This window comes from Prionailurus bengalensis, chromosome A2 (assembly GCF_016509475.1).
Source record: "Prionailurus bengalensis isolate Pbe53 chromosome A2, Fcat_Pben_1.1_paternal_pri, whole genome shotgun sequence".
Lineage (NCBI taxonomy): Eukaryota > Metazoa > Chordata > Mammalia > Carnivora > Felidae > Prionailurus > Prionailurus bengalensis.
The window spans coordinates 143789724-143815986 of record NC_057348.1 but is presented as its reverse complement, the minus strand read 5'-3'; the positions used below and the strand labels follow the sequence as shown (position 1 = coordinate 143815986).

At 43.4% G+C, this 26263-nt stretch overlaps 2 protein-coding genes across 2 annotated transcripts in view; one reads left to right on the top strand and one right to left on the bottom strand.

Annotated features, from left to right (window-relative positions):
• SND1 (staphylococcal nuclease and tudor domain containing 1) overlaps window positions 1–12726 on the bottom strand; it is a 421931-nt gene extending 409205 nt beyond the window's left edge. The window contains exon 1 of the mRNA XM_043589426.1: window positions 12383–12726. Coding sequence (XP_043445361.1) covers window positions 12383–12460 — 78 coding nt within the window. The 5' untranslated portion in view covers window positions 12461–12726. The remainder of the gene's footprint in view (window positions 1–12382) is intronic.
• Window positions 12514–26263, top strand: part of PAX4 (paired box 4) — a 36498-nt gene continuing 22748 nt past the window's right edge. Inside the window, 2 exon segments of the mRNA XM_043589632.1 lie at window positions 12514–12681; window positions 13917–14123. Of these exon segments, the coding sequence (XP_043445567.1) occupies window positions 12514–12681; window positions 13917–14123 (375 nt within the window).

The window sequence follows — 26263 nt, the reverse complement described above, 5'->3', positions numbered from 1 at the left end:
AAGCTCTCACAAGAGAGGAGTTTAACAAGATAACTGGGCTTTAAAGTAATAGAGGCAACCTCCTGGCCTCTGGGCTGTGAAAGGGCTCACCTGCCAGGAGTAATAACACAAGCAATTACTGCACACAGAATAATAGATCTCAGCAGGATTCCAGGACCCAGGCACTCCAGAGTCTCCCCTTCCACAGAGGGAAGGAAAGGGAGGTAGGGAAAGAATGCACCACTTTTCATGAAGACCTTGGAGAGTCCTATTAGGTAAGCAGATAAATTACACTTGGCATAGTAATTCACTGTTTTGGGTTGTTACCAAAAATAAAAATGCCCCTGGTATTAAAGGCTATAAAACAATGGATTTTCCCTCTCCTGGAACAGAATTCATAAAGTTTAAAAGTTCACTAACCTCCCATTCCAGAGACTAGGAACAAAGACTCAGAGCCTCGCTTCTTGTTCCTTTCTCTACTACAAACTTCCAGCAACACTTAGTCACTTTAGGCAAGTTGCCTTAACCTTACACATTGCATCCGGATTACTCACAGCTGCTTTCAAGACCATCTGAGTATTCCCACCTGTACTTAGCCATATCTCCTGCCTTTTATCTCATCCATTTTATTCCTCTGCCTCTGTTAAGACCTGTCACTTTCACCACCTTCCCAGAAAAGATTTTTAAAACAAATGGATATGAAAATATGACATTTGATTTTCCAATGCATCCATTCTCCAAAAAACATCAATACTTAAATTCACAAGTTCCCCTTTCCACCATAAAACAAAGCTACCTACCTCTATTTAACAGCAACATTTTAATAAGACTGACAACTAAAATTTCATCAGACCAAAGCTCTTCCCAGAACCAAGCACATAACCTGAGGTCTCAAGCCTAGGCTGCCTACTCTCCATTAAAGGCTTTCCTTAGCCATGAGACCCTCCCCTCAGCCATCCTAGTTGCTAGATTTACAGAAACACCTACCTTCTGTTTATTTAGGTCTCTGCGAACTTTGTGACCCCACACTCTCCCAGATTTAACTGTTCTTACTAAGCACAGTAAACATCCATTTCATCACTGGAATCACATACTCTGAAGTGAAAAGAGGTGTTACTGATAATTATGCCAAGACAACAGGTGTGAACAGCAAGAGCCCAGGCAGACTGGGATGGAAGCTGCCCTGTCATTACAAAGGTGCCAAGGCCAGGTAAAGGAGCTGTTCCTTGCAAATAACTAATTTATGTTCTTGCTGGGAGACTGGAGGTTTAGAGAACTGGCATAGAGAACCAAAAAACCCCCAAACAAATTTGGATTATTTGGTTCCCCTGGGGGATAAAGAAAATAGAAAATGTTTTACATCGCAGTGAAAAACTGTTATATATACCAGAATTTAATATTTACACACACATAAGAACTGTCCCCTTTCCAATTCTCCTTCAGTCATTCCTATTAAATGAAGAAGAAAGTTCCAGTCTGGTGGCAAGAAGCCTTTAGCACATCTTCATCACTTGTTAAACTTTCTTCATAGCCTTCTGCAAAACACCATATACCAAGCTAGAATTTAATAACACTTTGTTTTCATTGTGCATTTTTTAAGGTACTTTCTAGTTATGGCAAGTAACACTGGTTTCCCATTGTCAATAGTGAAATTAAGTTTGCTTTAAAAATAATATTTCAGGGGCGCCCAGGTGGCTCAGTGATTTGAGCATCCGACTTCAGCTCAGGTCCTGATCTCACGGTTTCTGAGTTCGAGCCCTGCATCGCATTCTGCTGTCAGAGCAGAACCCACTTCAGATCCTCTGTCTCTGTCTCTCTCAATCTCTGCACCTCCCCCGCCTTGTGCTCTCTCTCTCTCAAAAATAAACATTAAAGGGGTGCCTGGGTGGCACAGTCGGTAAGCGTCCGACTTCAGCCAGGTCACGATCTCACGCTCCGTGAGTTCGAGCCCCGCGTCGGGCTCTGGGCTGATGGCTCAGAGCCTGGAGCCTGTTTCCGATTCTGTGTCTCCCTCTCTCTCTGCCCCTCCCCCGTTCATGCTCTGTCTCTCTCTATCCCAAAAATAAATAAACGTTGAAAAAAAAAATTTAAAAAAAAAAATAATAAAATAAACATTAAAAAGTTTCTTTAATAAAATAATACTCCAATTTTTAGAATAGTTGATTGCCAAAAGATTTTCAAATGAAATAGAAGCAGAGGCAGTGTTCCCATGCCAAAACCATGGTAGGAATACACACACATCTGAAGCCCAGCAAACCTGAGGTAACCCATAACACCAAGGTTGGGATCAGCACTTGACTGAGAGGCTGCCAACACTAACTCCCCTGGTTCAGTCTCTCCAAACCACTCTAAAAATGGCAGTTTCCCCATACAGGATGTGGTCATGCTTACCACCACCTCCCATCGCCACCTTCTCATCCGAGAAGAAAAAGGAGGAAAAGCTGTGTGCCAGGCCATAGGAAAGTCAAACCTCCCACATGACCTTGCCTCTCACCTCCTCATGTCATCTGTAGCTCAGTAGCTGCACACTTCCTTAGTCATGGAGCTCTCTAGAACCCAGAGAAAGCAGATGAGGCCAAAGGTCAAAGAGCCTACTCTCCTTTAAATAGCAGGACCTTGGGATGCTTGCGTAGCTCAGTCGGGTACGCATCCGACTTTGGTTCGGGTCATGATCCCGTGGTTCATGAGTTTGCGCCCCACATCAGGCTCTGTGCTGACAGCTCAGAGCCTGGAGCCTGCTTCCCATTCTGTGCCTCCCTCTCTCTCTCTGCCCCTCCCCCACTCACACTCTGTGTCTCTCTCTCTCTCTCAAAAAATAAATAAACATTTAAATAAATAAATAAACACCAGGACCTTGAAACAATTGAAGGTCTTCAAGCAAGTAAAAAGGAGGTATTTAATGATCCCCAGGTGGTTAAGCCCTGCCCTCTGCCAAAGAGATAAAATGGTTTTCAAGGATACCCTGGAGAAACAGGACTACCAAACATGCAGTGATTAATGAATAATAAGATACTAAGCTGTATTTTGCCCTAAATTTTATCTAAGATGGTATTTGTAAGAAATAAACAGGTTAAGTTTAAGTAAAGCCCCCCTACAACCACCAAAACCATTAACTGACATTAAAGCATACCAGCAACTGCACTTCCAGGAATGTATCTTACAGAAATGCCAATAACAAGAACACAAAGATGTAAAAACAACATTCAGTCAGTGTAGCAATGTTTAGAATCATGAAAAACTTAAAACATACATCAGCAAAAAAGTGGGTAAGTAAATACACCCAAATGATGGAATACTCTGCAACCATTAAAGAATGAGGTAGGATCTATAATGAGATATAATAGATAGCCATTACAATTTTTTTTTAAAGTTGCAGGAAACATATATTATGACCCCATTTCTGTTTCTTAAAAAAAGAGAGAGCATGTATTACAGTTCTGCATGAAAAGTCTGGAAACACATTTTCTTAGGGGAATGAGAATGAATGACAGAAAACCGAGAAGGGCAGAGGGAGATTTTTATATTTAATTTACATACTTCTACGCTATTTGAAATCTTATGAGCAGGTTTTAAGTCCGAAACTTAAATACTGGTAATTATTAAATAATTAATGCTAGCTGGCATTCACCTGAACATTCTGAAGGAATTCAGGGATGAACTAGGAAACTGCTGCTCAAAACAAGGAAAAGCCACAAAGGGAATTATAGATGTAACCCTTAATCATAAGGACTTCAAAGACTTGAGAATATAAAGAAAATTTTATTTCCATATTAGACAAACAAGTGGAATAAAAAGTAAAAACTGAGACCACCAAAGAGGTCATTTGGGGTTTTACTGATGTTGTTAACAATGGGGCTTACAAACAAGAAACAGGATAGAGACAAACCAGAAGGCCTAAGTGTGTGGCTCCCAAGGATTACAAAAGCAGAAAGTGAGCAGCACAGAATCATGTTTGTAGAGGACACTAAAGACTTCCAGAGTAATAATGTGCCAAGTTATTGGCGCCAAATTATAAGAAGATCCTAGGAACCTAAGCAAATAAAAGGAAAAGTGGCAGATGAGTGTTAAAATAAGCATATGGCCTAAATCAGGCATAGAAAACAACAACTTCTCAGCTGTCAGTTATGACCCAAGAATATGATCTCGGAGTCACTGTAAACGGACCCCTGAGGATATCAGCCTAATACTGAAGTACAGATCAAAAGCAATGCAAAGTGTCCTGGCAGCCATCAAGATAAGTGCTAAAAAGAAAGCGAAACTAGTATCCTCCCCTCATTAAATTCTGATGTACCCGCCCCCCACACACTATGTTCCTTCTGTCATTTGTGTCCTGCCCCTTCAACTACATACAGAAAAGGAGTTAAACAAGATCAGTGGGTCTCAAATGCCAGTCCCCAGATCCATCCAAAAAACGACTCTTTCAGAAACACTTAGGAGTGGCTTTAAAAAAAAAAAACAGATTCCCAGGCCACACTCACAGAGATTCTATTTCTGTGCCTCTGAAAGGCCCTTCTAGGTGGTCCTGAAGCATGGATCTGTTCAGGAAATCACTGGGAGGCTTCTCTCTAAATCTACTCTCAGAAAGGATTTAAGAAAGCGTACAATAAAAAATAAATTCAAAAGAAAAGAAACCATGTGAGGAATTACCAAGAACAGATTATGATTCCTATACTTGTACATTAAACAAAGTGGAAAAGATCTGCAAAAGACAATTAGGATCACCTACAGGAAGAAGTTTCAGCCTTGAAGTGTGAAAAAGCTAAGAACCCTACCAAGCCCCCCGAGATTCCTCCAATTAAGAGCAGGGCCAGAATAAACTCTCCCCATGAGCTACAGGTTCCCAGGGTGCCCTCCTCATCTCTACCCTTCTCCATTCAAGACTTATAGCCCCAGGAGAATGTCAGGGTGTTCCAATGCAGAGGTGAGACTGTGTGATTAAAACCCACCGCTGGCATGTTTCTCTAGGTCCCCAACAAGCACTCCCACTAGTCTATCCTGATACCAGTACTGAAGCCAGTACTGGTTCATTTCTATCCCTAGTTCTATTCCCTAGTTCATTTCTATCCACCTTCAACCCACTCCACTATCCAATCACTTAGTCTAATTCAAATTTTAACTCTCGTCTTCCACACTACAAAAACCACATTACCACATTTCATATTTCATAATCTACTGTCTCAAAAAAAAAGAAAAAAAAAAAAACAAGCAACAGGAACAGAAAACATGTTTCATGCAGAATAAGCAGCAACTCAAAGTGAAGCCTACCATAAGGTAGATTTCTCAGTTTGGGTTCATCATGCCTAAAAGACACGCATTGTAAGGTTTCTTATACAATCACAGCCTTTGGGACTGTTGGGAGCTTAGAGACAACAGGTTTACCACTTCGTTTAAAAAAGAAAGAGTCTGAGGGGCACCCAAGCGGCTCAGTCAGTTAAGCATCTGACTCTTGATTTCAGCTCAGGTAACGGATCTCAGTTTGTGGTTTGAGCCCTGCGCGAGGCTCTGCACTGACAGCACAGAGCCTACTTGGGATCCTCTCTCTCCCTCTCTGCCCCTCACCCGCTTGCTCGCTCTCGCACTCTCTTTTGAAATAAATAAGCTAGGAAGGAAAGGAGGGAGGACGGGAGGGAGACAGAGGTGAAATGTCTTACCCCACATCACCCAAGTGGAGAATAGCAGCATCTGGGCTAGAACTTGTATCCCCTGAATCCTAGGCCAACGATCTCTCTTCTCTGCCAGGTTGCTTCCCAGAGACAATGTTAAGAAATTAGTTAATAAATTAATGTTAATAAATTCATATTAATGTTAATAAATTAATAAAGCTTATTAACTTTAAGCACAGATTTTCCAGTCTCCTCAATTCCTCCCCTTACACAGGAGGTTGGTGTTACAAGCCCATCCCAAGGAGACTACTTCCCACACAGAGAGAACCCAAAGCACCTCAAAATGTGTCAAGGCATAAAGAGAGGAGATGGTGCCTTAAATCACTCGTCATAAGCTTGTAAACGGAGACAATGTGCCAAGTCCAGTTTATATCACTGACTGAACATCTCAAAAATGACATGTGAAAATGTCACCTAAATTTTCATATGATGTTCACCTAGAAGTTGTTTTCCTTCCTAATTTTCAAAAAATGCCAACAGAAACCACTGTTTTTTTCCCCAAACATCAGAGCTAAGTGTAAAAAACATTAGTATATCATATTGAGTCTCACTGAAAGTGAAATCCCACAACACTCCATCTGCATCAAATGTTCACAACCTGTGATTCTGCATTAATTTGTGCTGTAAAAACAAAAAGCATATGTCAGTCTCCCAAGAGAGGAATTAGCAACAGAAACTGGGTGTCTATCCATTTCCCAACAAGAAATAAGAGGAAAAGCTACATTAAGCCCCTTAAGAGTTGAATCCCTTCATTCCTTGTCCTGGATAAGACAAAGAATTTCCTACAATATTTATTAGCTATGCTGTTCCTGGGAGAAATGAAATAAAATAAATCCAAAGACCAGATTCCAAAGAATATCTACTGCACCCCCTGCTAGAACCACACCTGTCAGCTAGACCGCTAACCCACTGGAAGGTGGGTACACAAAAGGCCTTGGAACCTTCACTCATTTCCCAAATTTCACCCTCCAAGTAAACTGAGGCATAGACTCCACCAAATCATTTGCCCATTTAGGGGTGCCTGGGTGGCTCAGTCGGTTAAGCATCCGATTTCAGCTCAGGTCATGATCTCACAGTTCGTGGGTTCGAGCCCCGCACCAGGCTCTGTGCTGACAGCTTGCTCAGAGCCTGGAGCCTGCTTCGGATTCTGTGTCTCCTTCTCTCTCTGCCCCCTCCCCTGCTCACGCTTTGTCTTACTCTGTTTCTCAAAAATAAATAAATGTAAAAAAAAAAAAAAATTTTTTTTTAAATCATTTGCCCATTTATTACCAGCACCGATCACCACCAAACCTTAGGAGTCTTCCCTCATGATAATAAGCCACACTGTGCATGAGCTAGTTCCTTTCTGACCATTAGTTTGAGCTCTGAAGCACGCTACTCTGTGCTTCACCATCACTGTTCCTTACAGCTTGCTAGGTTAAAAGTGGTGCCACAGGGGGCAACTAGGTGGCTCAGTCGGTTAAATGTACGACTTCAGCTCGACTTCTCAGTTTGTGAGTTCGAGCCCTGCATTGGGCTCTGTGCTGACAGCTCAGAGCCTGCAGCCTATTTCAGATTCTGTCTCTGATTCTCTCTGCCTCTCCCCCACTTGTGCTCTCTCTGTCTCTAAGATAAATAAACATGAAAAAAAATTTTTTTAAAAAGTACTGCCAGAGGCCAGAGCAGCAGACTATTCCATGTAGCAATAAAATGCTAACAGAAATATAAACAAGGACAAGTTCTGCATGCCATTTAACTCTCATTGAGCCTGCTCTTGGCCTTTATCTTTTCAGCTAAGTACCTTTCGTTGAAAGATGGTAACCTTAGGAATACACAGGACTGGCTGACCGGAAGTCAAAAAAGCTTAGTCTTGGCCCCTTAAGAGACATGAATATGACCAACAGCAAATTTTTTTTTTATCAGTTCTCCATTGTTTACGTGTATTTAGTGAAGTTAATGTCAGATACTGATCTCACCAAGGTACCAGAACAACCACCTGCGCTGCTTTTTTTGCCTTCTATCACCCTAAAACACAAATGGATAGCTCACGTTAAACCCATACCACTTATGTGGCACCCTGAACTTGAAGAAATTAAAGAGATACTATAAAAATACTGAAGATAAACATCCATGGGGACCCTACAGCTTTTGCACTTGCTGTTCTCTCTACCAAGAACACACTTCTCCTACGGTTGATTCTTTCTTGTCCATCAGATCTCAGCACAAATGCTGACGAACAGCATTTTTTTAACCTTTCCTAAACACCTTATCTAACGGAGCCACTCCCTCCCTTAGTCCCAACCACCCCGTCCCATCCCCCTACCTGAAATCACTATCTCATTATATCGTGCATTTCTTGTTTACCTGTTTATTGTCTGTCTCCTTCATAAACCATAAGGGCAGGAATCTGGTCTACTTTTTACTACTGTTTCTCCAATACCCACACAATGCTAGATGCACAATTTGTTCAAGAAAGAAAGGAAGTATGATTGCTCATCATTCTGTATCATTAGTTAGTACATGGCAGCAGCCACTGTTAGCATGACTAGAACCAGCTGGATGCTTCCTTTTCATACAGAAAAAAAATGACAGAAAACATTTAAGATACAGTAAAAACTTAGTACTCTTTTACTCGCAATCTTGATTGGAAGCCACCATGCTCACCTGCTGAGATGTGGGCAATTTTAAGACTATAGGGAAAAGCCTGCCATCCTATTCTACCTAGTTCTTTGCAAATGGCTCTACTAAAATATTATTCAGCCACCTTGTCCCTTTTGAGTAGCAGAATAAGACTATTTTAAGTAGCTTAAGAAAGATGTGTTGTTTTTTTCTTTCAGTCTGCATGAGCTAAGTGCACGTAGGAAGGAGCAGATCAACGGACTACTACTTTTGTCCCCACTACACTCTGGAAAGACACATACTTCTTAGTTCAGAAACCTAAGATCTAAATTATAGACAGCATTTCCTACAAGCTGTACACTGGAGAAATTTCCACTAAGCTACTCACCAGGAAGCCTACATCCCACTTTAGAACAACCTGGCAGCACAATTCCCATTGAAGGAGGAAACTTGTGGCCATCTTCTCCTTTGGATGACCCTCTGCCTTAGTCGTCCAGTAGAGAATCTTGGTTCTTAGCATAAAACCAAAGACTGGCAGAGGGGTTCCTTTCTCCTTAAGGCAATTACATGCGGTGGGGTGAAATGCTTTCGCACTGTCCTCTCTCTGGCCTTCTACACCATAAGCAGGTGCAGATATGCTGCTTCCATAGCCACTTCTGCTAAGCACACAGCTTCAAGAACCATAGCAGACTCACTCTGCTGTCCTGAAAGCAATCCATGTGCTCCTGCTTGGAAAGACACACAAATACAAGTTAGATGGGAAAATTAGGGTGAAAAGACATAGAAAAGGGCTCTATCCTCAAAACAGAAAGTAAATCAGGTGCATAAAACCAGAGAAAACAGCCATCTCTAATAGCTGCTAAGTGTGGTGACCAAATTCTATACTAAGTACCCCAAGACTTCTCTCAACCTCATCCATTTAACATGTGCTGAAAATAATCTGCTGAGATAACAGAAAGTCTAGCATATCATTCAAAGAAATCCAGAGTTAGAATCTTTCAGGATTTTGAGAAAACAGTATCTGATTTAACAAAGACATTTACTTTTCCAGGTTATATTTTGTCTGCCCACACACTTGCCAGTCTCATCCCAACTCAAGAAATATAAATCCACCTTCAGTTTTTCCATCATCCTCACCGCCTTTTCAGTAACAGAACAGCTCCAAAATGCTTGTGTCAACTTACTGCCCACTTCCTCCTTAAACACATTCCAGAACCAACTCTGTTTCTGTCCCCTTGCTCCCACTCTCAGAGCAGACAGAGCCTCTACCTTCGCCATTGTTTTTAAAAACCGGTCAAATGCAAAGATTTTTTTTTACAACTTGATTCCCAAGTTCATTCTTCTTTTTTTTTTTTTTTTCCAAGTTCATTCTTCTTTAACCTTAAAAAAGTAACAAAGGACTTACTAGAAACTTGCACCTTCCGTGGCCCTCTAATCCGAGTTTTGCCCCCTCAAACAGAGGAAGGACTTTTCCTCTTCACTGCAGCAAAGCTCATCCCTAGACCGTTTCAGACCTGCAACTCGGCCTTAGTCCAGACACATGTGGAGGGCTCACCCTGAAAAGCACACCCCTGGTTAGTCAGTGTTCCGGTTTCTACCCTTCTCCCAGTGGCAGTAACTACTATTTTCCAATGCTTCGAACTACTATTTCCTTCTCGCTTTCCTGTCACAGAGCTCCATCTTCCTTTCTGGACTTCTTACAAAGCAGTTCCTAGTACCACTGGAAATGATGACTCTCCAGGAAAATAAAACTTTGCTTAGCAGAAGAGCTTCACACAGAGCAATTTTCCAGTGGTCGATTTTTCATTCCAGAGAAGGCTTTACACCTGGCATAAATCGGCCAGTCACTCTGCAGTTCATCCAGCTTCCCTCCCCTAATCCCTACTTCAACTCACCCACCCATCCCTGCAGTTTGGTCACAGACAAAAAAAAAAAACAAAAAAACAAAAAAACAAAAAAACCCCAGCAGTATAGACTATTCAGTGGCTGAATTTTAAAAGCTTCCTCCCAAATAACTAAATAAATAAATAAAAATAAAAGCTTCCTCCCAGATTCAAATGTGTCTTCCACATGACTCTCCTAAGCACATAATGAAGCCTCTGACCACAATAACAGCTCGAGGATAAGGCAAGGAGTAACATCTAATCTTTCCTTAACTTGATTACAGTCAGCTTCACTTTCCTGCAATTTTGTGGTCATACATCACTGGCCCCACCCTCCACATTATAAAGTCTTGCCCTGGAGGCAGAAGCAGCATAGCATGTCAAACAGTACATGCTTTGGTAGACAGGCCTGGGTTCAAGTCTCATCTCTGCCTCTTATTACCAATAAAAAGTGCCTGTCCTTGTGTGAACTAGTCTTTCTAAACCTCAGATTACACATCTGTAAAATGCAGCCAAAAATGCGATCTACTTGTTAGGTGTTACAAATGCAATAATATAAACAAGACACTCAACACAAGACGTGACCCTTAATAAACAAGTGATGTTGATATTCAGTATCCATGGGGGTAATCTGTCAGGCATGGTCACCTCATAGAATCCAGATACCCTGAAAGCCTGTAGCATTGGTAGAAACAAAAACGTGTTCAGCCTCATTCCCACGCCACAAATGAGAGAGACCTTTAAGAAAAGTTCAAGCCTTAGCAAAGGAAAACACTCAGATCCACTCAATGCTGCCAATTGCACCACCAGACAGCCAAGCAATGCTGTGTCCTTATGGTGAAGGGAAAGATCAGTGCAAATGAAAAAGCTAATTTAAAAGGATCTACTCATGGGTCAGATCAATATTTCAAAGAAGGGACAATATGTGAACCTTGGAAATTCCCTTCTCAATCAGTTTCTAATAAATTCTGACTCTCCACTTATGTATAAAGGGGGAAACAATACTGAAAACCTTGGAAATTTCAACTGGTGGCAGAACATCACCCAAGAAATGAACACATGAGAATCAGGCTGGGAAGAAAAACCTCAAAATCTAATTTTTACACACACACACACACACACACGCAAGCTAAAGAACATTTTAACCCTGACAATGAGCCAAGAAAACAAAATGTTTTTTAAACTTCCTGCAACTACAAAAAACTGTGGAGCTTTGGGAGAAAATGTCACAAAGAATATCTGTTGTTCCAGAAGGAAGTCAGTATTGAAGTCTGAAATGAAATCTATTAGTCTGTGGTCATCACAAATGGAAAATCTGTTAACCAAGAAATGTCAAGTTCCTGGATTTGGGAGCATTTGGGAGAGAAAAGAGGAGACAAGTGATAATAAGAATTTATACTACAAAATTATCATGGAGTTGGCGGTAAATTTTTAAGAATGAGCCTTGCAGGGTTTTAAATTCAAAATTCAAGAATTGAGAGAGTGAGGGTATATAAAAATAAGGCAGAATCAAGTGTTACCGCGGTGGACTGGGAATCCGAACACTTGGGGCTCTAGTCCTGGCCCTAATCCAAGCCACCACCATGCGATGACCTTAGGCAAGTCACTGCCCTCTTCAAACCAGTCTCCTTAGGCGTAAGAGGTGGAGGAACAATAATGATCTCTAAGATTTCTACTGGCCTAACATTTAAGGGTCAAAAGGAGAGGGAACACAAATACTAAAAGCTCTTGGGATTGCACACTTGACACCAGAGGTGGAGAGAAAAAGACGGAATATGAGGGCCAAAGAGCCAGAAAACTTGGGAGTTAAGTGAGCGTCGGTGGAAACTGAAAATCTTCAAGATGGCCAAGTGCTTAGTTTCAGAGAAGAGAGGATGTTAGGATCTCGAAAAGCTGCAAACTGCTCAGCAGATGTCAAAACAAACAGAAGAACGGGGGGATGGGAGGGCAGATATCAATTTATTATCTCCGTTAATCAATTAAGTAATCGATCTGTCCTAGTAAACAGCAGATCTGAGTGCCGCGACCACGGAAATCACTGTGACCCCTGATGCCAGGGTGTCCGGAAGCAAAGTACCAAGGGGAGACCGTGTCGGGTTCCGTCTAGGAAGGGAATTCCGAGAATGGGTGAAAAGTGAGAAAAGGGGTAGAGGAAGGGATCTAGGAGACAACGCAGACTGGCGGAAGGGGAAGAAGAGCCAGCGCCAAAACCCGCCCGGAGGCGGGCGGTGGGGTCAGTGTCCGGGTCCCCGCTCTCACCATCTTGACGATGCCCCGCTGCACGGTGGGGACCGCGGGTCCCCCGGAGGTGCCGCCGCTCTGCGCGGAGGAGGCCATGTGTAGAGATAGAAAGGCAGCAAGTAAGGCGGTGGGCCGGCTTGGAGGTGTCAATGTGGGTGTCGGTGTTGGTGGGAGGCCGCCGCGGCAGGGAGCTGGCAGGCGACGGGTTTCGGGCAATGGACGGCACGGACGCGGCAGGCGCTCACAAGAGCAGCAGCGGGACTGAGAGCGAAAGAGGGGACGCGTTCTCCGCCGCCGCCACACGTTCTACTCGCCGCGCAAGCGTGCCAGAGCGCCACCGCCCTCCAGCCAATTAGCACCCAGGGCCTGCCGGACCTCAAGCCAATAGGCACCCTGCTCTCGGAGCCCCGCCCCTTAGTCCCAAAACGGGTGGCAAGCTCCAGGAAGCGCTGAAAGAGCTGATTTGCGGTGACGGGTTATGTATGAGGCGGGACTTCCGGGGCAGCCGTAGTAGGTAGTGTCGGGAGGTGTAGTGGGAAGGAAAGGACACGTCAGCATCTGGCCGCGGGGCGCGGGGGGCCATGGGAGCCCCGGGGGCGGGGACAGCCTCTCCTTCCAGTCTAGTCCCGCCCATTGCGCCCCGCCCCGCGGGCCAGCGGGGAGCCCACGTGTACTGCTGAGTTCCAGGAGGGCGCACCCGGATTGGGGAGCGCGGTTTGGGGAATCCGGAGCCAAGGAGGCGAGGACCTGAACAATCTCCGTACAGGCTGCACACCTAATTCCGACATTTTACGTCAGCTAAAAGTGTGGGGAGGACTTGGAAAAGTCTGAGCATCGTTAAATCTGCGGATGCTGGCGTTGACGGAACGCGGCCAGGCACCCTTCCTGTAGTTGGGAGTGTATCTCTCGTGTTTGTGTCGCCGGTGTCTGGCACTTGTAAGGCTCTCGATTAATGTTGGGGGGGGGGGGGAGGTTGGGTAAATCTCTCTTAGGGGGTGATGTGCCCTGTGCACGGGAGAGAATGGCCCTCGTTTTCGGGCTCTTCTCAGCTTCGCCAATGAAGGTTAGGGAAAGCCATGGTACAAGCTCTCCCTGGGCCTAGAGGAGGCAGTCCCTTGATCGCTTGTGAAGAGCCATGCCGGTTCCAACCACCTGATCCCATCCCTTAACCTGGCCCTAGTCTCTTCTGAATAAAGAGATTGGGGGAGAGGCGTGCGGAGCAAGGACATACAAATGTTTAAGTGAATGTTTAAAGGCAACTAATAATCCGTCAAGTGCTCACTATGTGGAGCCAAGGACCTTATGCCGTTTAATCTTAATCTTCAAACCTGGCTCCACGTTGAGGATACCACTTCACCTGTAGCTCTTTTGAGAAGAGGTTGTCTATACTTCCACACTTCACATATCCCAGTGAAGTTTTGGGGCCACCAATCTTCCTAGATCCTTAGTGCTGCCCTTTCCATACCATTAACTTGCTACCCTCTCCAGAAAAACAACAACAACTTTGTGAAGGCTCATTCCACCAGATTTATACCACTCTTATCTCATTAAGGTTCTTGTCTTCTCTGCCTTAACTGCCACCTTGTCATTCGTTGAAATCAACACCTGGTGCACACTTCTCCACCCGGTGATCCTGAATGATTTCAACATTTATGAGCCTGACTTGTCCAATACCCTGGCCTCTCAGCTCCTTTACCTCATCTTCAGTGAACTTCACCTCTGTGCACCCCGTTTAGCCACCCTGTTCAGTACAGATAAAGTATGGCAATTGTTCCATAGCTGAAATTGTGAACTCCAGATACCCCATTCTCTGATCATAATTGCTGCCCTTTCTACTTTCTCACTTAGTTACTTCTCTTACACCTTGTCTTATCTATTGCTGCATAACAATTTACCCCAAAACTTAGGTATTAAACAATGATCATTTATAATCTCTGCGTGGCTTAGCTGAATACCTTTGCCTCGAGGTCTTTCACAAGGCGGTAATCAAGGTGTCATTGGGAGTTGGGTTCTCATGCAGGTCTATTAGCTGACAGAGGCTCTACTTCCAAATTCATTCACATAGTCATTGGCAGGATTCAGTTCCTCAAGAGCATTGGACTGAGGGCCTCAGTTCCTTGTTAGTGGGCCTCTCCATAGGGTAGCTCACCTGGTAGCTGGTTTCTATCAGAGCAGGCAAGTGACAGAGCAAGAAAGACAAGCAAGCCAGAGTCTTTTTGAACCTAATCTCAGAAGTAACATCCCATTGCTTTTGCTGCTTTTGCCGTATGCTGTTCCTTAGAAAAGTCATTTGGTTCACACTACTTTCAAGGGGAGAGGATTATCCAGGCGCATAAATACTAGGAGGCAGGATCACTGGGGATCATCTTAGAGGCTGCCGATCACACACTGTTATTTAATTTTACATAGAATTCAAAGTCCCTGAACCTCTCTATCTTTGTAATCTGTTCCCTTTTGCTTTCTCCTGAATCCTTGGTTAGACTCTTGTCATTTTGCTCTCTCTTCTCAGTGTCCTCATCTCTAATTCCCATTGTCTTCCATCCGACCTACCTGTCAAAACTCCAATTCTAGATCCTTCTGCCTTCTCTAAACCTACCACTTAGCTACAGAAAACACACAAATGCGCACATTGGTGCCACAGTGAATTCATGGGCCCTCCCACATTGCCTGGAGTTCTTCTGTTTCCTCAGTCACTTTGGTCGCTAGGTCTGGTTGCTGTTGTTGTTTAGTTTATTTTTTGAGAGCAGTTTTAGGTTTAAAGCAGTAGTAAGGGAAAGGTAGAGATTTCCCATATGCTTCCAGACCATACACATGCATAGCCTCTGCCATTATCAATACCCCTCACCGGACTGGTGCACTTTCTACAGTTGATGAACCTATGCTGACACATAACAATCACCCAGAGGACATAATTTACATTAGGGTTCACTCTTGATGTACATTCTGTGGGTTTGGACAAATGTATAATGACATATGGACTTTTATGATGTCATGCAGAGTAGTGTCACTGCCCTAAAAATCAGTGAGTCTGGAGGGAGAGGGAGGTTGCAAATATATATATATTAAAAAATAAAATAAGGGGCACCTGGGTGGCTCAGTCAGTTAAGCGGCCGACTCTCGATTTTGGCTCAGGTCATGATCTCACAGTTCATGAGATTGAGCCCCACGTCGAGCTCTGTGCTGACAGTGCAGAGCCTGCTTGGGATTCTCTCTGAAAGTAAATAAATGACCTTAAAAATAAAATAAATATCAGTGAGTCTGTTTTAAACCTTCTCTATTTCCCTCTTAACTCCAACTCCACTGGCTCCCACCCTCTCAGATAGTGATAGGCCTTCTACTTGAGAGAGAATAAAAGCCATCAAGAACTGCCTCCATTTCCCACACCAAATCTGAAACCTTACCTTTTTTCTCATCCCTCTCCTTCTTCCTCATTACAAAGCAAAACTTCCCCCTACTTCTTAGGCTAACCCCTCTATCTATGTTCTGGATCCACCCCCCTCCACCTTGTCAAGAACTCTCTTAATAGATAATTCTCTCTCCTGTTTTTACACCTTCTCAGTTTATCTGGATTCTTCTTATTAGCATTTAAATATTCTCCCAATTTCTTGCGTAGTGAAAATAATTAAATAAATCTTCCCTTTCTCCACATCCCTCTTTCGATAGCTCTTCTCCTCCCTTCACAGACAAACCCCCTCTGTGAAATTCTTTGTTGCTTTCTATATCTTCACCCTGCATTCAATTGTCAGAACACTGAACTCTATTGCTCTTATCAATTTACTGAAACTGTTCTCTCCAAGGTCAATACTGACCTCCTCCTTCTCACACCTCACACCTCCTCCATAACATTTGACACTATTTGCTCCTCAAAATGCCTTTTTCCTTCCCACATTCCTTGTATTCCTCCCATCTATCTAGCTGCTCCTCCTCATCACCATTGTGAATGATTTCTTTTGCTTCTACTTGATATTGATGTTCCTCTGGGTTCTTCTCAAAGCATCTTCCTTTCTAATTTGAAACATTCTTGGGGCACCTGGGTGGCTTAGTTGGTTGAGCATCCAACTTCAGCTCAGGCCGTGACCTCATGGTTCGTGAGTTCAAGCCCTGCGTCAGGCTCTGGGCAGACAGCTCTGGGCAGATTTATGTCTCCCTCTCCATTTACCCCTCCCCCATTCTCTCTCTCTCTCTCTCTCTCTCTCTCTCTCTTTCAAAAATAAACAATCATTGAAACATTCTTCCTAAGACATCTTAGCCACTCCCCTGGCTGCATGCTAAGGATTCCTAAATATAGGTATATAGCTCCTGTCTAAATCTCTTTCTTCAGCTGCAGATCCTATGTTCAATAATAATAACCTAGCACCTTGGGAATTCAAATTCAACATGTCTCACAAGAAACTCATTATCTTTCCTCTCAAACCTGCTCTTCCCTAGTACGTGTCACAGCCCCAATAATGACACCAGAAGTTACCCAGTTGCAAACCAGAAATCTGGAGATCATCAGTGACACCTCCCCTTTCTCATTCCTCACTTCCTAGTCAACCTCTGAAATGTTGGATCCACAGCGGCACAGTCAAGCACACAGGCCCCAGAAACTGACCACCTGGGTTCACATCCCAACATTGTATAACCTTGAGTAAGTTATATATATCTCTGTTCGATGGCTGTCTCCTCTGTCAAATAAAGATGATAATAGGACCTTCCTCCTAGGGTTGTTCTGGTCTTGAAGATTATATGAATTAGTAAGTGTTAAACACATAGAACACTGTCTGGATCATCTCTGGGTTAAACTTTTATGATGATTATTTAATATATCCTATTGCTTAAACTTGGCTTATTTTTACCTGAACTACTACTGCACCAGGCTGATACTAGAGATCCCCGATGCCAGTCTTCCCTACCTATACCCCATCCATTCTTGCTATGGTAGTCAAAGTGGCATTTCTAAAATGCAGATCTGCTCATTTCTCTTCTCCTTGATTCTCTCATGTGATTTATTCACCCCAGATCTCCTGTCACAGCTCTACCCTTCAAACAGCTAACAGACCAAGTGAACTTGGTTTTGGTCTTTCAAGGAAACACTTGTCTCCAGGCCTTTGCACATACTTTTGTGTCTGCCTGGATCGCTCTTTCCACCCCTTTGTCCTCCTCTCCACCCTTCTCACTCCACGTGACTACCACCTCCATATCCTTCAGCTTCCTACTTGGAAACCATTCTCCCCTTTCTCCCCTGAAAGGCATTGAGAAGATGACAGGTTTAGTTCTCTTGCCTCCTATTTTTGGTTTATCAAAGCACTTACCAGATTGGAACATAATTGTCTCTTTGCCCTCTAAAATGTCATCAGACTCAGTCTGATTTATTGACAGTGGAATCCCCAGCCCAATGTCTGGGAATTCAACATAGCCTCATGGAGGATGTTTGTTGAAGGTCACAGAGCAAGTAAGTGGCAGAGAAGGGATTTGACACCAGTTCTTGTGACTCTAAAGCTCATGCTCACTTTGCCTTTACAGGAAGGAAAGAGACTTTGATCTTCCTTAGAAGTAGATTCTGGTCGCTTCTGTGCCTGGGCAGCATTAGACCAGAGGCAGTGGGTGAACGCAGTACCGAGCAGGTGTAGAGGTAAGAAATCCTCACCTTCTCTCAAGAAAGTTGATAGAGCAGCATTTGCTGTTTTAGAAACATGGTAGAGATTGAATCTCTGGTTTCCCCTAGTGTAATATAGTGAGGCTCCTGGTCCTAACGGTGCACCCCAACCCCTTGCTTGGAACTAAGCCTGGGGCACCTGAGCCACCTCTCTCAGTCATGTAGCAGCTCCTTGAAAAAGGATCAAAAGTCAGATGCAAGCAGATGGGGTAAAAGGCCAGAGTACAAACTTCCTTCCGTCTAAAAGCCCCCATTTCCACCTCCCTGCAGAAACACCTGCTGTAAGATGTCTCTGGGTGGCCCTGGCCCCAGACAGGGGTCAGGCATTTTATATCATGGCTGCTCTGAATGTATTTTATTTTTTAAAGGATCTAGTACGTTTGTGAATTTTGTGTATACTGGCAAGATTTTGAAAAGGTATTTAATTTTGTAATGTTTACCAATGATTTATTTACAAGCTATTTACTCAAATAAGTGGAGCCACTTGCGAAAAAGAGAGAAAGAGACTTTGAAATCCTTAAAGGTAACTCCTGTGTGGTGCACGCGGCGCGCACACACACACACACACACACACACATACAGAGTCTAGAGACAGACAAGACTCATTTAAACAAACAAACAAAACACCCTGCTTCCTGTATTCCTTCGAGAGCAAATTTAGGAAATATATCCTGGTAGTAATATTAGCCAAAATATATTAAGCACTAAACATAAGCACCAGACTTTATACTAGGGGAGGGGAAATAAATAAATAAATAAATAAATAAATAACAACAGACTTTGTGCTAAATGTTTTTATCTAGGGCACCTAGTTGGCTCAGTCGGTTAAACACCCAACTTCGGCTCAGGTCATGATCTCTCAGTTCGTGGGTCCAAGCCCCGCATCAGGCTCTGTGCTGACAGATCAGAGCCTAGAGCCTGCATTGGACTCTGTGTCTCTCTCTCTGCCCCCACCCCTTCCTCTGTCTCTCTCTGTCTCTCAAAAATAAATAAACATTGAAAAATTTTTAAAAATAAATAAATGCTTTTATCTGCCTCACATGTTTTAATCTGTAGACCAGCTCTTTGAAATGGATATGATCAATCTCTTTCTACAAAGGACATAATGCTTAGAAAAGGTAAGCAGCCAACTTTAGGTCAATACCAAATAAGGGATGGATCAAAATTTGAACCCAGAACTTTCTGACCATAGTCTGCTGTTAACTATGTAACCAACCGACTTCTAAGGTGACCAAGCATGCCCTCCTCCTGCACTTGTAGGATCTGGAGGCTGGGCAAAGAAGGAGTTTTCAACTCTCCAGTAACCTTCCTTGAGGGAAACAGGAGAAATCTCAGCACTAGAGTAACCCTGCCTCCATTCTCCCTGATGCACCTCCAACTTCAACCCATCATCCACACTGTTACCTGGTATTCTTTCAAAACGCAAATCCCAGTGGTACTTGGGTGGCTCAGTGTCTTGGTTAAGTGTCCGACTTCAGGTCAGGTCATGATCTCGCAGTTCATGAGTTCAAGCCTCAAGTTTGAGCCCCGTGTTGGGTTCTGTGCTGGCAGCTCAGAGCCTGGAGCCTGCTTCAGATTCTTTGTCTCCCTCCCTCTCTGCCCCTCCCCTGCTCGTGCTCTCTCTCTCTCAAAAATAAACATTAAAAATGAAAAATAAATGAAATAAAATGCAAATCCCAGTGACACAGAAACCCTCCTCAACACTGCAGTGGCTCCCTTTCTGTTTCAGGGTACTTTCAACCCCACAGCATAGCGCACGAGGCCCTTACAATCTGGCCCTGATCTGCTTTTCTTCCTTCTCTTCCTTCTCTTCCTTTTCTCCGCCTCTTTGTTTTGTATGTTTATTGTGGAAGGAATTGTGTCTCCCCCAGATTCATACGTTGAAGCCTAAACCCCTGGTGTGACTGAATTTGGAGATAGGGACTTTATGGAAGGAATTAATGTTAAATGAAGTCGAAAGAATAAGGCCCTCATCTCATAGGATTCGTGTCCTTTTAAGAAGAAAAAGAGACTAGAGGCCCCGGGGTAGCCCAGTGGGTTAAGTGTCTGACTTTAGCTCAGGTCATGATCTCATGGTTTGTGAGTTCAAGCCCTGCGTTGGGCTTTGTGCTTGGAGCCCGGAGACTGTTTCAGATTCTGTGTCTCCCCCTCTCTCTCTGCCCCTCCTCCACTCATATGCACGTGCTCTCTCTCTCTCAAAAATAAATAAACGTTAAAAAAAAAAAAGAGGAAGAAGAGGAAGAGACCAGATCTCTTTCTTTCTCCCTGCAGGCGCACAGAGGAAAGACCATTGGAGGGCACAGTGAGAAGATGGCCGTCTGCAAGCCAGAAGGAGACTTCTCACCAGACAACTCTGACACCTTAATCTTGGACTTCTAGCCTCCAGAGTTATGAGAACACGTTTCTGGTTTTTAAGCCACCCATTTTGTAGTATGTTGTTAGTCCAAACTGACCAGTACAAAGTTTCACTGTATGTTTACTTAAAAGAAAAGCCTCCAAACCCAAGTTGTCCAGATCAGCCCTGATCAGAAGAACTTTCTGTGATGGTGGAAATATTCTGTATATGCTCTGCCCAACACAGTAGTCACCAGCTACACGTGGCTAATGAGGACTTGAAATTCAGCCAGTGCAGGGGCACCTGGGTGGCTCAGTCAGTTGAGCGTCTGACTTCAGCTCAGGTCATGATCTCACAGTTTGAGCTCAAGCCCCACATCGGGCTGTATGCTGACAACTCAGAGCCTGGAGCCTGCTTCACATTCTGTGCCTCCCTCTCTCTGCGCCTCCCCCCGCTCACACTCCGTCTCTGTCTCTCTCTCAAAAATAAATAAACATTAAAAAAAAAGAAAGAAAGAAATTCAGTTAATGCAACTGAGCTGAATTTTTATTGTTATTTAAGTTTAATTAATTTAAGTTTAAATAACTCCATGAGGCTAGTGACTAATGTATTATTACACTGCACTAGTGTAGGTGATTGACCTTGAATCTTGATTACACTTGAAGATCTGATGCCATAATTTTCTATATAAGTTTTTAAATTAAGTGATTTCTATATTCCTTGTGTAGTCCAAACATGATTAAAATGCTTAAGGCACCCTTAAAAAAAAAACTTAAGAAACAACAAAATAAGTTTATAACATTAAAAGTAGAACGTAAATCCTGTTTGAAAAAAGGAAGAAAGAAAGAAAGAAAGAAAAAAAGAAAGAAAGGGAAATTATCCTGTGCTTGAGACTTAGACATTATTTCCCAAACTTTACAAACCTTAGGACAAAATTCCTATCAACTTAAGAAAGATCATGTGTGCTTCCCAATTTGCCCTGTCTATATAGTAAGTCAATGTAAAGGATTTCAAAAGATGTAATACACATTTATGCAACTATATTAATTCTTTGGGCAAAAGTTACAAAATTTCAGTTAGTGCATGAACTTTGTACCCTGTTTTGTTGTCATGTAATGGCAAGACCAACCTTAATTCCATTTTCCCAAATGCCATTAATCAATGCCTCTGGGTTCTCAGCAACCTTAGATAATTGTATATTGATTTTTCTCCTGCTACAGCCATAATTTTAACCACTGTTGAGTTTTGTCACCTTGGACCTCCCTGCCCTACTCAAACCTCTAAGAAAAAAAGCATAAGGAGAGCCCCAGAGGTGCCATCTTTATCACAGAACAGCTTGCTGCTCTGAATCTGTCTCCTCTCTGCAACCTGAGATGGTCAAGCAGGGATGGAACCTAAGGATTCCTCTTCTCTGTCCTCAAGTCCTGGAGTCTCTGGCTAGCAAACTCAAGAGTTAGGAACATTCGAGCAAGTAATAGCAAACTAGAGGAACCATAGATTAAGCATATACTTTTTTCTTTCACAGATCAAGAGGTTGGAGGTATTTGTTTAGAGGCTCAATCATCCCAGGGTGGTATCTTTGTAATCTTGTTAGCTTTTCCCTTGTGGTTGCAAAATAGCTGCTTCAGGTCCAGACACTGTGAGAAGAAGGCAAGAAAGAGGGAAAAGACCAGTACCAAAAATACCTGCCCATTTTTATCAGGAAAGCAAAAGTCTTCCCAAAGTCTCTGGCCTAGGCTTCACGTTGCTCCAGGGGAGGCTGAGAAGGCCCTTAGATTGACAATGGAGAAGGATTCCAGAATGGATGCTGGGGGCAGGCCCGAGCACTGGACATCTTCTTTGCTTCTGGCCCTGGTCTGCCCTCCCTAGAACTCTGGCTTATTTCTTTTTTTTTTTTTTTTTAATTTTTTAATTTTTATTAAGAGAGTGAGAGGCGGGGAGGGGCAGAAAGAGAGACACACACAGAATCCAAAGCAGGCTGCAGGCTCTGAGCTGTCAGCACAGAGCCCGATGCGGGGCTCGAACTCACAAACCATGAGATCATGACCTGACCTGAGTCGGATGCTCCAGTGACTGAACCACCCAGACGCCCCTGGCCTATTTCTAAGCCCCATTTCCTTCCTCAAGGAAGAATATTGTCCGTTCATGCTTTCCAGACTAAAAAAGCCAAAAGCAGAAAGCCTGTCTTTCATCTCTGCTGTCTCTGGACTGTAATCTCCTCTATGAAAGGCCCTGCCTCTGTGGAGGGGAGGGAATGTGGACTTCCTCCACTTGTCCACCTTCTCTGCCTATGGAAAAGCCTTCTAGTCACTGAGCCAGAACCACGTGTTGCACTGCCCTGTGTTGCTCACCGTGGCCGCAGCAGCTCTAGCAGCACTAGAAAACTCAGTCTAAATATACCCAGAGCCCAATTCCCTACACTTGGATTGCCCTTCCATTCGGTGCAGACACAGCTTTTCCTATAAAATCTTCTGCGACACCTGCAATTAGAAATGACTTCTACCTCCCCTGTATCCCTAGGCCCCTCGGGTCATACCTTTCCAATTGTGTGTACTATACTCTTCCTGTGTCACAGTTACTGTGCAACGGTTGTACCGGCCAGTGAGCCTTTTGATAACAGGCACCTCTGCATCTTGTTAGTTTTTGTGTTCCCTACAGACCTGGAACAGCCTTGTAAAGAATAAGCACTCTTATTTAGTGAGTGTAGTGAGTGTATTTTGAATGAAATGGAAGTATTCAGTCTGTATGAATGACTGAGATACCTTATTTACCTTCTCTTTTCTTCCCATATTTCATCACATAGTTTTTTGTGTTTTCTTTTTTTTAAGTTTGCATTATGCCACTTTGCTTTAAAAAAAAAAACCTTTTTTGAAAGTTTTTTAATTAATTTATTTATTAAAAAAATTTTTAATGTTTATTATTTTTGAGAGAGAGAGAGAGAGAGAGAGACAGAGAGCAAGCAGGGAAGAAGCAGAGAGAGAGGGAGACACAGAATTGGAAGCAGGCTCCAGGCTCTGAGCTGTCAGCACAGAGCCCGATGAGGGGCTTGAACTCACAGACCACAAGATCATCACCTGAGCTGTAGTCGGGCGCCCAACCAACTGAGCCACCCAGGCGCCCCTTTTTTAAAATTTATTTTTGAGATGGGGTGCCTGGGTGGCTCAGTCGGTTAAGCGTCCGACTTCAGCTCAGGTAGTGATCTCGCGGTTCATGAGTTCAAGCCCCGCATCAGGCTCTGTGCTAATAGCTCGGAGCCTGGAGCCTGCTTTGGATTCTGTGTCTCCCTCTCTCTCTGCCCCTCCTCTGCTTTCTCTTTCTCTCTCTCTCTGTCTCTATCTCTGTCTCTCAAATATGAACATTTAAAAAAATAAATAAATAAATAAATAAATAAATAAAATTTATTTTTGAGAGACAGCATGAACAGGGGTGGGGCAGAGAGAGAGAGACAGAGGATCCAAAGCAGGCTTTGTGCTGACAGCAGCGAGCCCGGTGTGGGGCTCAAACCCACAAACCATGAGATCATGACCTGCACTGAAGTTGGAAGCTCAACCGACTGAGCCACGCAGGTGCCCCTTTTTGTGTTTGCTAGAAATCGAAATTGAGAATGCTGGGGTGTTTAAGGTGGAAGCTGGGGATTATAGTGGGGGGTATTATCAGTGGACAAGTCCAGACACAAGGCAGTTCAACTGAGGTGTGAATCTGATTTAACTCCTGCCAGCAATCGTCTGTGTCTCCACCTCTTCTTGAACCCTGGCAACCACATATACCTTAACTTTAGTTTTCCCTCTGCTTAGGCAGGGTTGGCCAGCTGCAGAAGCAAAAGAAACAACAATTATTCAGTGACTTAAATAATACAGAGGTGTAATTCTCTCTCACATAGCAGCCCAGCCGCACAGTCACCCAAAGGCCCAGGCTGGTTGCAGCTCTTCTGTCCATTAACAGGGACTCTAACAGAACTGTCCTTTAAAGTCAAGAGCAAAGGAAGAGGGATTATGTAATGATGCAGAAACATTTTGTGGAAGAGAAGAAAGACAACGAGGTGGTCACATTGGATGTTCTCAATCTTCTACACAAAGTCAGGAGAACTTGGGAGACAGCGGACAGGATGCGTTCCTGCGGAAGCAGTGACTCCGGGATTGATGAGGAGACCCTTTCCAGGGAGGTCTATGGCCTGGAATAGCCAGCAGTCCCCACCAGGACAGCCAGTGTCAACTGCCAGAGCTGAGGGGCCAGAATGACAAAGAGGCCCCACTTGCAAGAGGTTGGGATCTAGGGGAGAGATGATGGTGCGGAATGTAGGGGAAACATGAGGACTTAGGAACTGGGCATTGGGCTTGGGGGACAGAGACAGGGCAACTGGAATGTGGGGGTTTTGGAGCTGCCAGCGTTAAGTGACCAGAGTCCAGGCAGGCTTGTCATCGGATGAGGGTGAAAGAGCAGGGGTGGAGCTAAGGCAAGAGGCCAGGGTTCAGGTGGGCGCTTGAAGGGGCTCGAACTTCAGGACGATCCATGCATTTTTTTTTTTTTTTTCAGGTACTCTGTTCGGGATTTCTCCCAGCTTAATTCACTCGAAAGAAAGCTATTTCAAGTCAAATAGTACAGTCACATTCCACAAAATTCCACAGGGACATTCTGATGTCAGAAAAATCACCTCACTTTCCTCTTCACCCAAGTCTTTGTTTCATGCATTCGAGAGTGGCATAAATTCCAATAAGAAATGATTTTATGAAAAGGCAAGATAATTCTAAAATTATACTACACCCTGTTGTTCAGTGGAGAGCAGTTAATAGAGTTTGCTCTCTTAAGAGTACTTCAGAGGACAGGATGTTGCTTTATGCTGCAATTGAAACAGGCTAAACAACCATAGAGTTATGTGATGTTTACATGCCTTTTTTTTTTTCTCTCTCTCTTTTTCAGTGCAAGGCCTTTGAGCAGTTTCCCTCTGCCTGGAGCTCTGTCCCTGCAACAAGGAAGAAAAGGGACAAAATCTCTGCCTTCTGGGAGCTTACATTCTAATATTAGAAAATTGGGATGGGATAATTATGATGGCTGAACTTTAAATTTGGATTAGAGGTATTTGCAACAAAGGCAAAAATTCAAAAAGACACATTAAGGTTATATGTGTCTCACTCTCTGACTAAAGGAAGCATATTATTTTGTGGGAAGAGACAGACTTTTCCCTTGACATTGCATTCTAGAAAGTTTTCATTACATGACTCGTATCTAAAGAGCAATCAATGAGTAATATAATGGGTGATGTTTTTAGCAGAGTTTTGAAAGAAATGTAGAAATGTGGCTCTTTCTTATAAAAAGTTCACATAAAACCTAAAGAAATACTATTGGTTAGTAATTCAGCAAGAGTTTGAAAGGAAGTTGCAATCATTATAAAGGAAAAAAATATGCTTGAAAAAAGAGGGCAAAATATCTAACTCCAGGTACTGACAGTCAAGCAAAACTTGTAAGAAAGGGAAAACAAGACCTATAATATTCTAAGTGGGTCGAGTGTAGAGAATAATGTTAAATCATTCACCGGCACGTACCATTTTGCTAGGGGAAGATATATGGAGAGGCTGTATAATTGGATTCCCTAAACCTAACGTGACCCTGAACCTTCACTAAACTCTCCCAATGTCATTTTAAATTGGTTTGGAGTGTATGGAGAATAATCTGGAAGATGTATAAGAGCCTTCTAAAATTGCTTAAGACGTTTAACTTGGCAGTTCCACTTTGGGAAATCCCAAGGAAAAAAAATGTTCCAGGTCAGGGTGGGAGGAGTCCAAATCAAGTATTCTGACAAAGGGGTAGAGAGTAAGGGCGCTGGGATGTGATTGCCAGAGAATGAACTGTTTGCGAAACTTGTGCTTTTATTTAACCTCTTCAAGTCTCAGTTTCCTCATCTGTAAAATAGGAATAAAAATAGAACCTG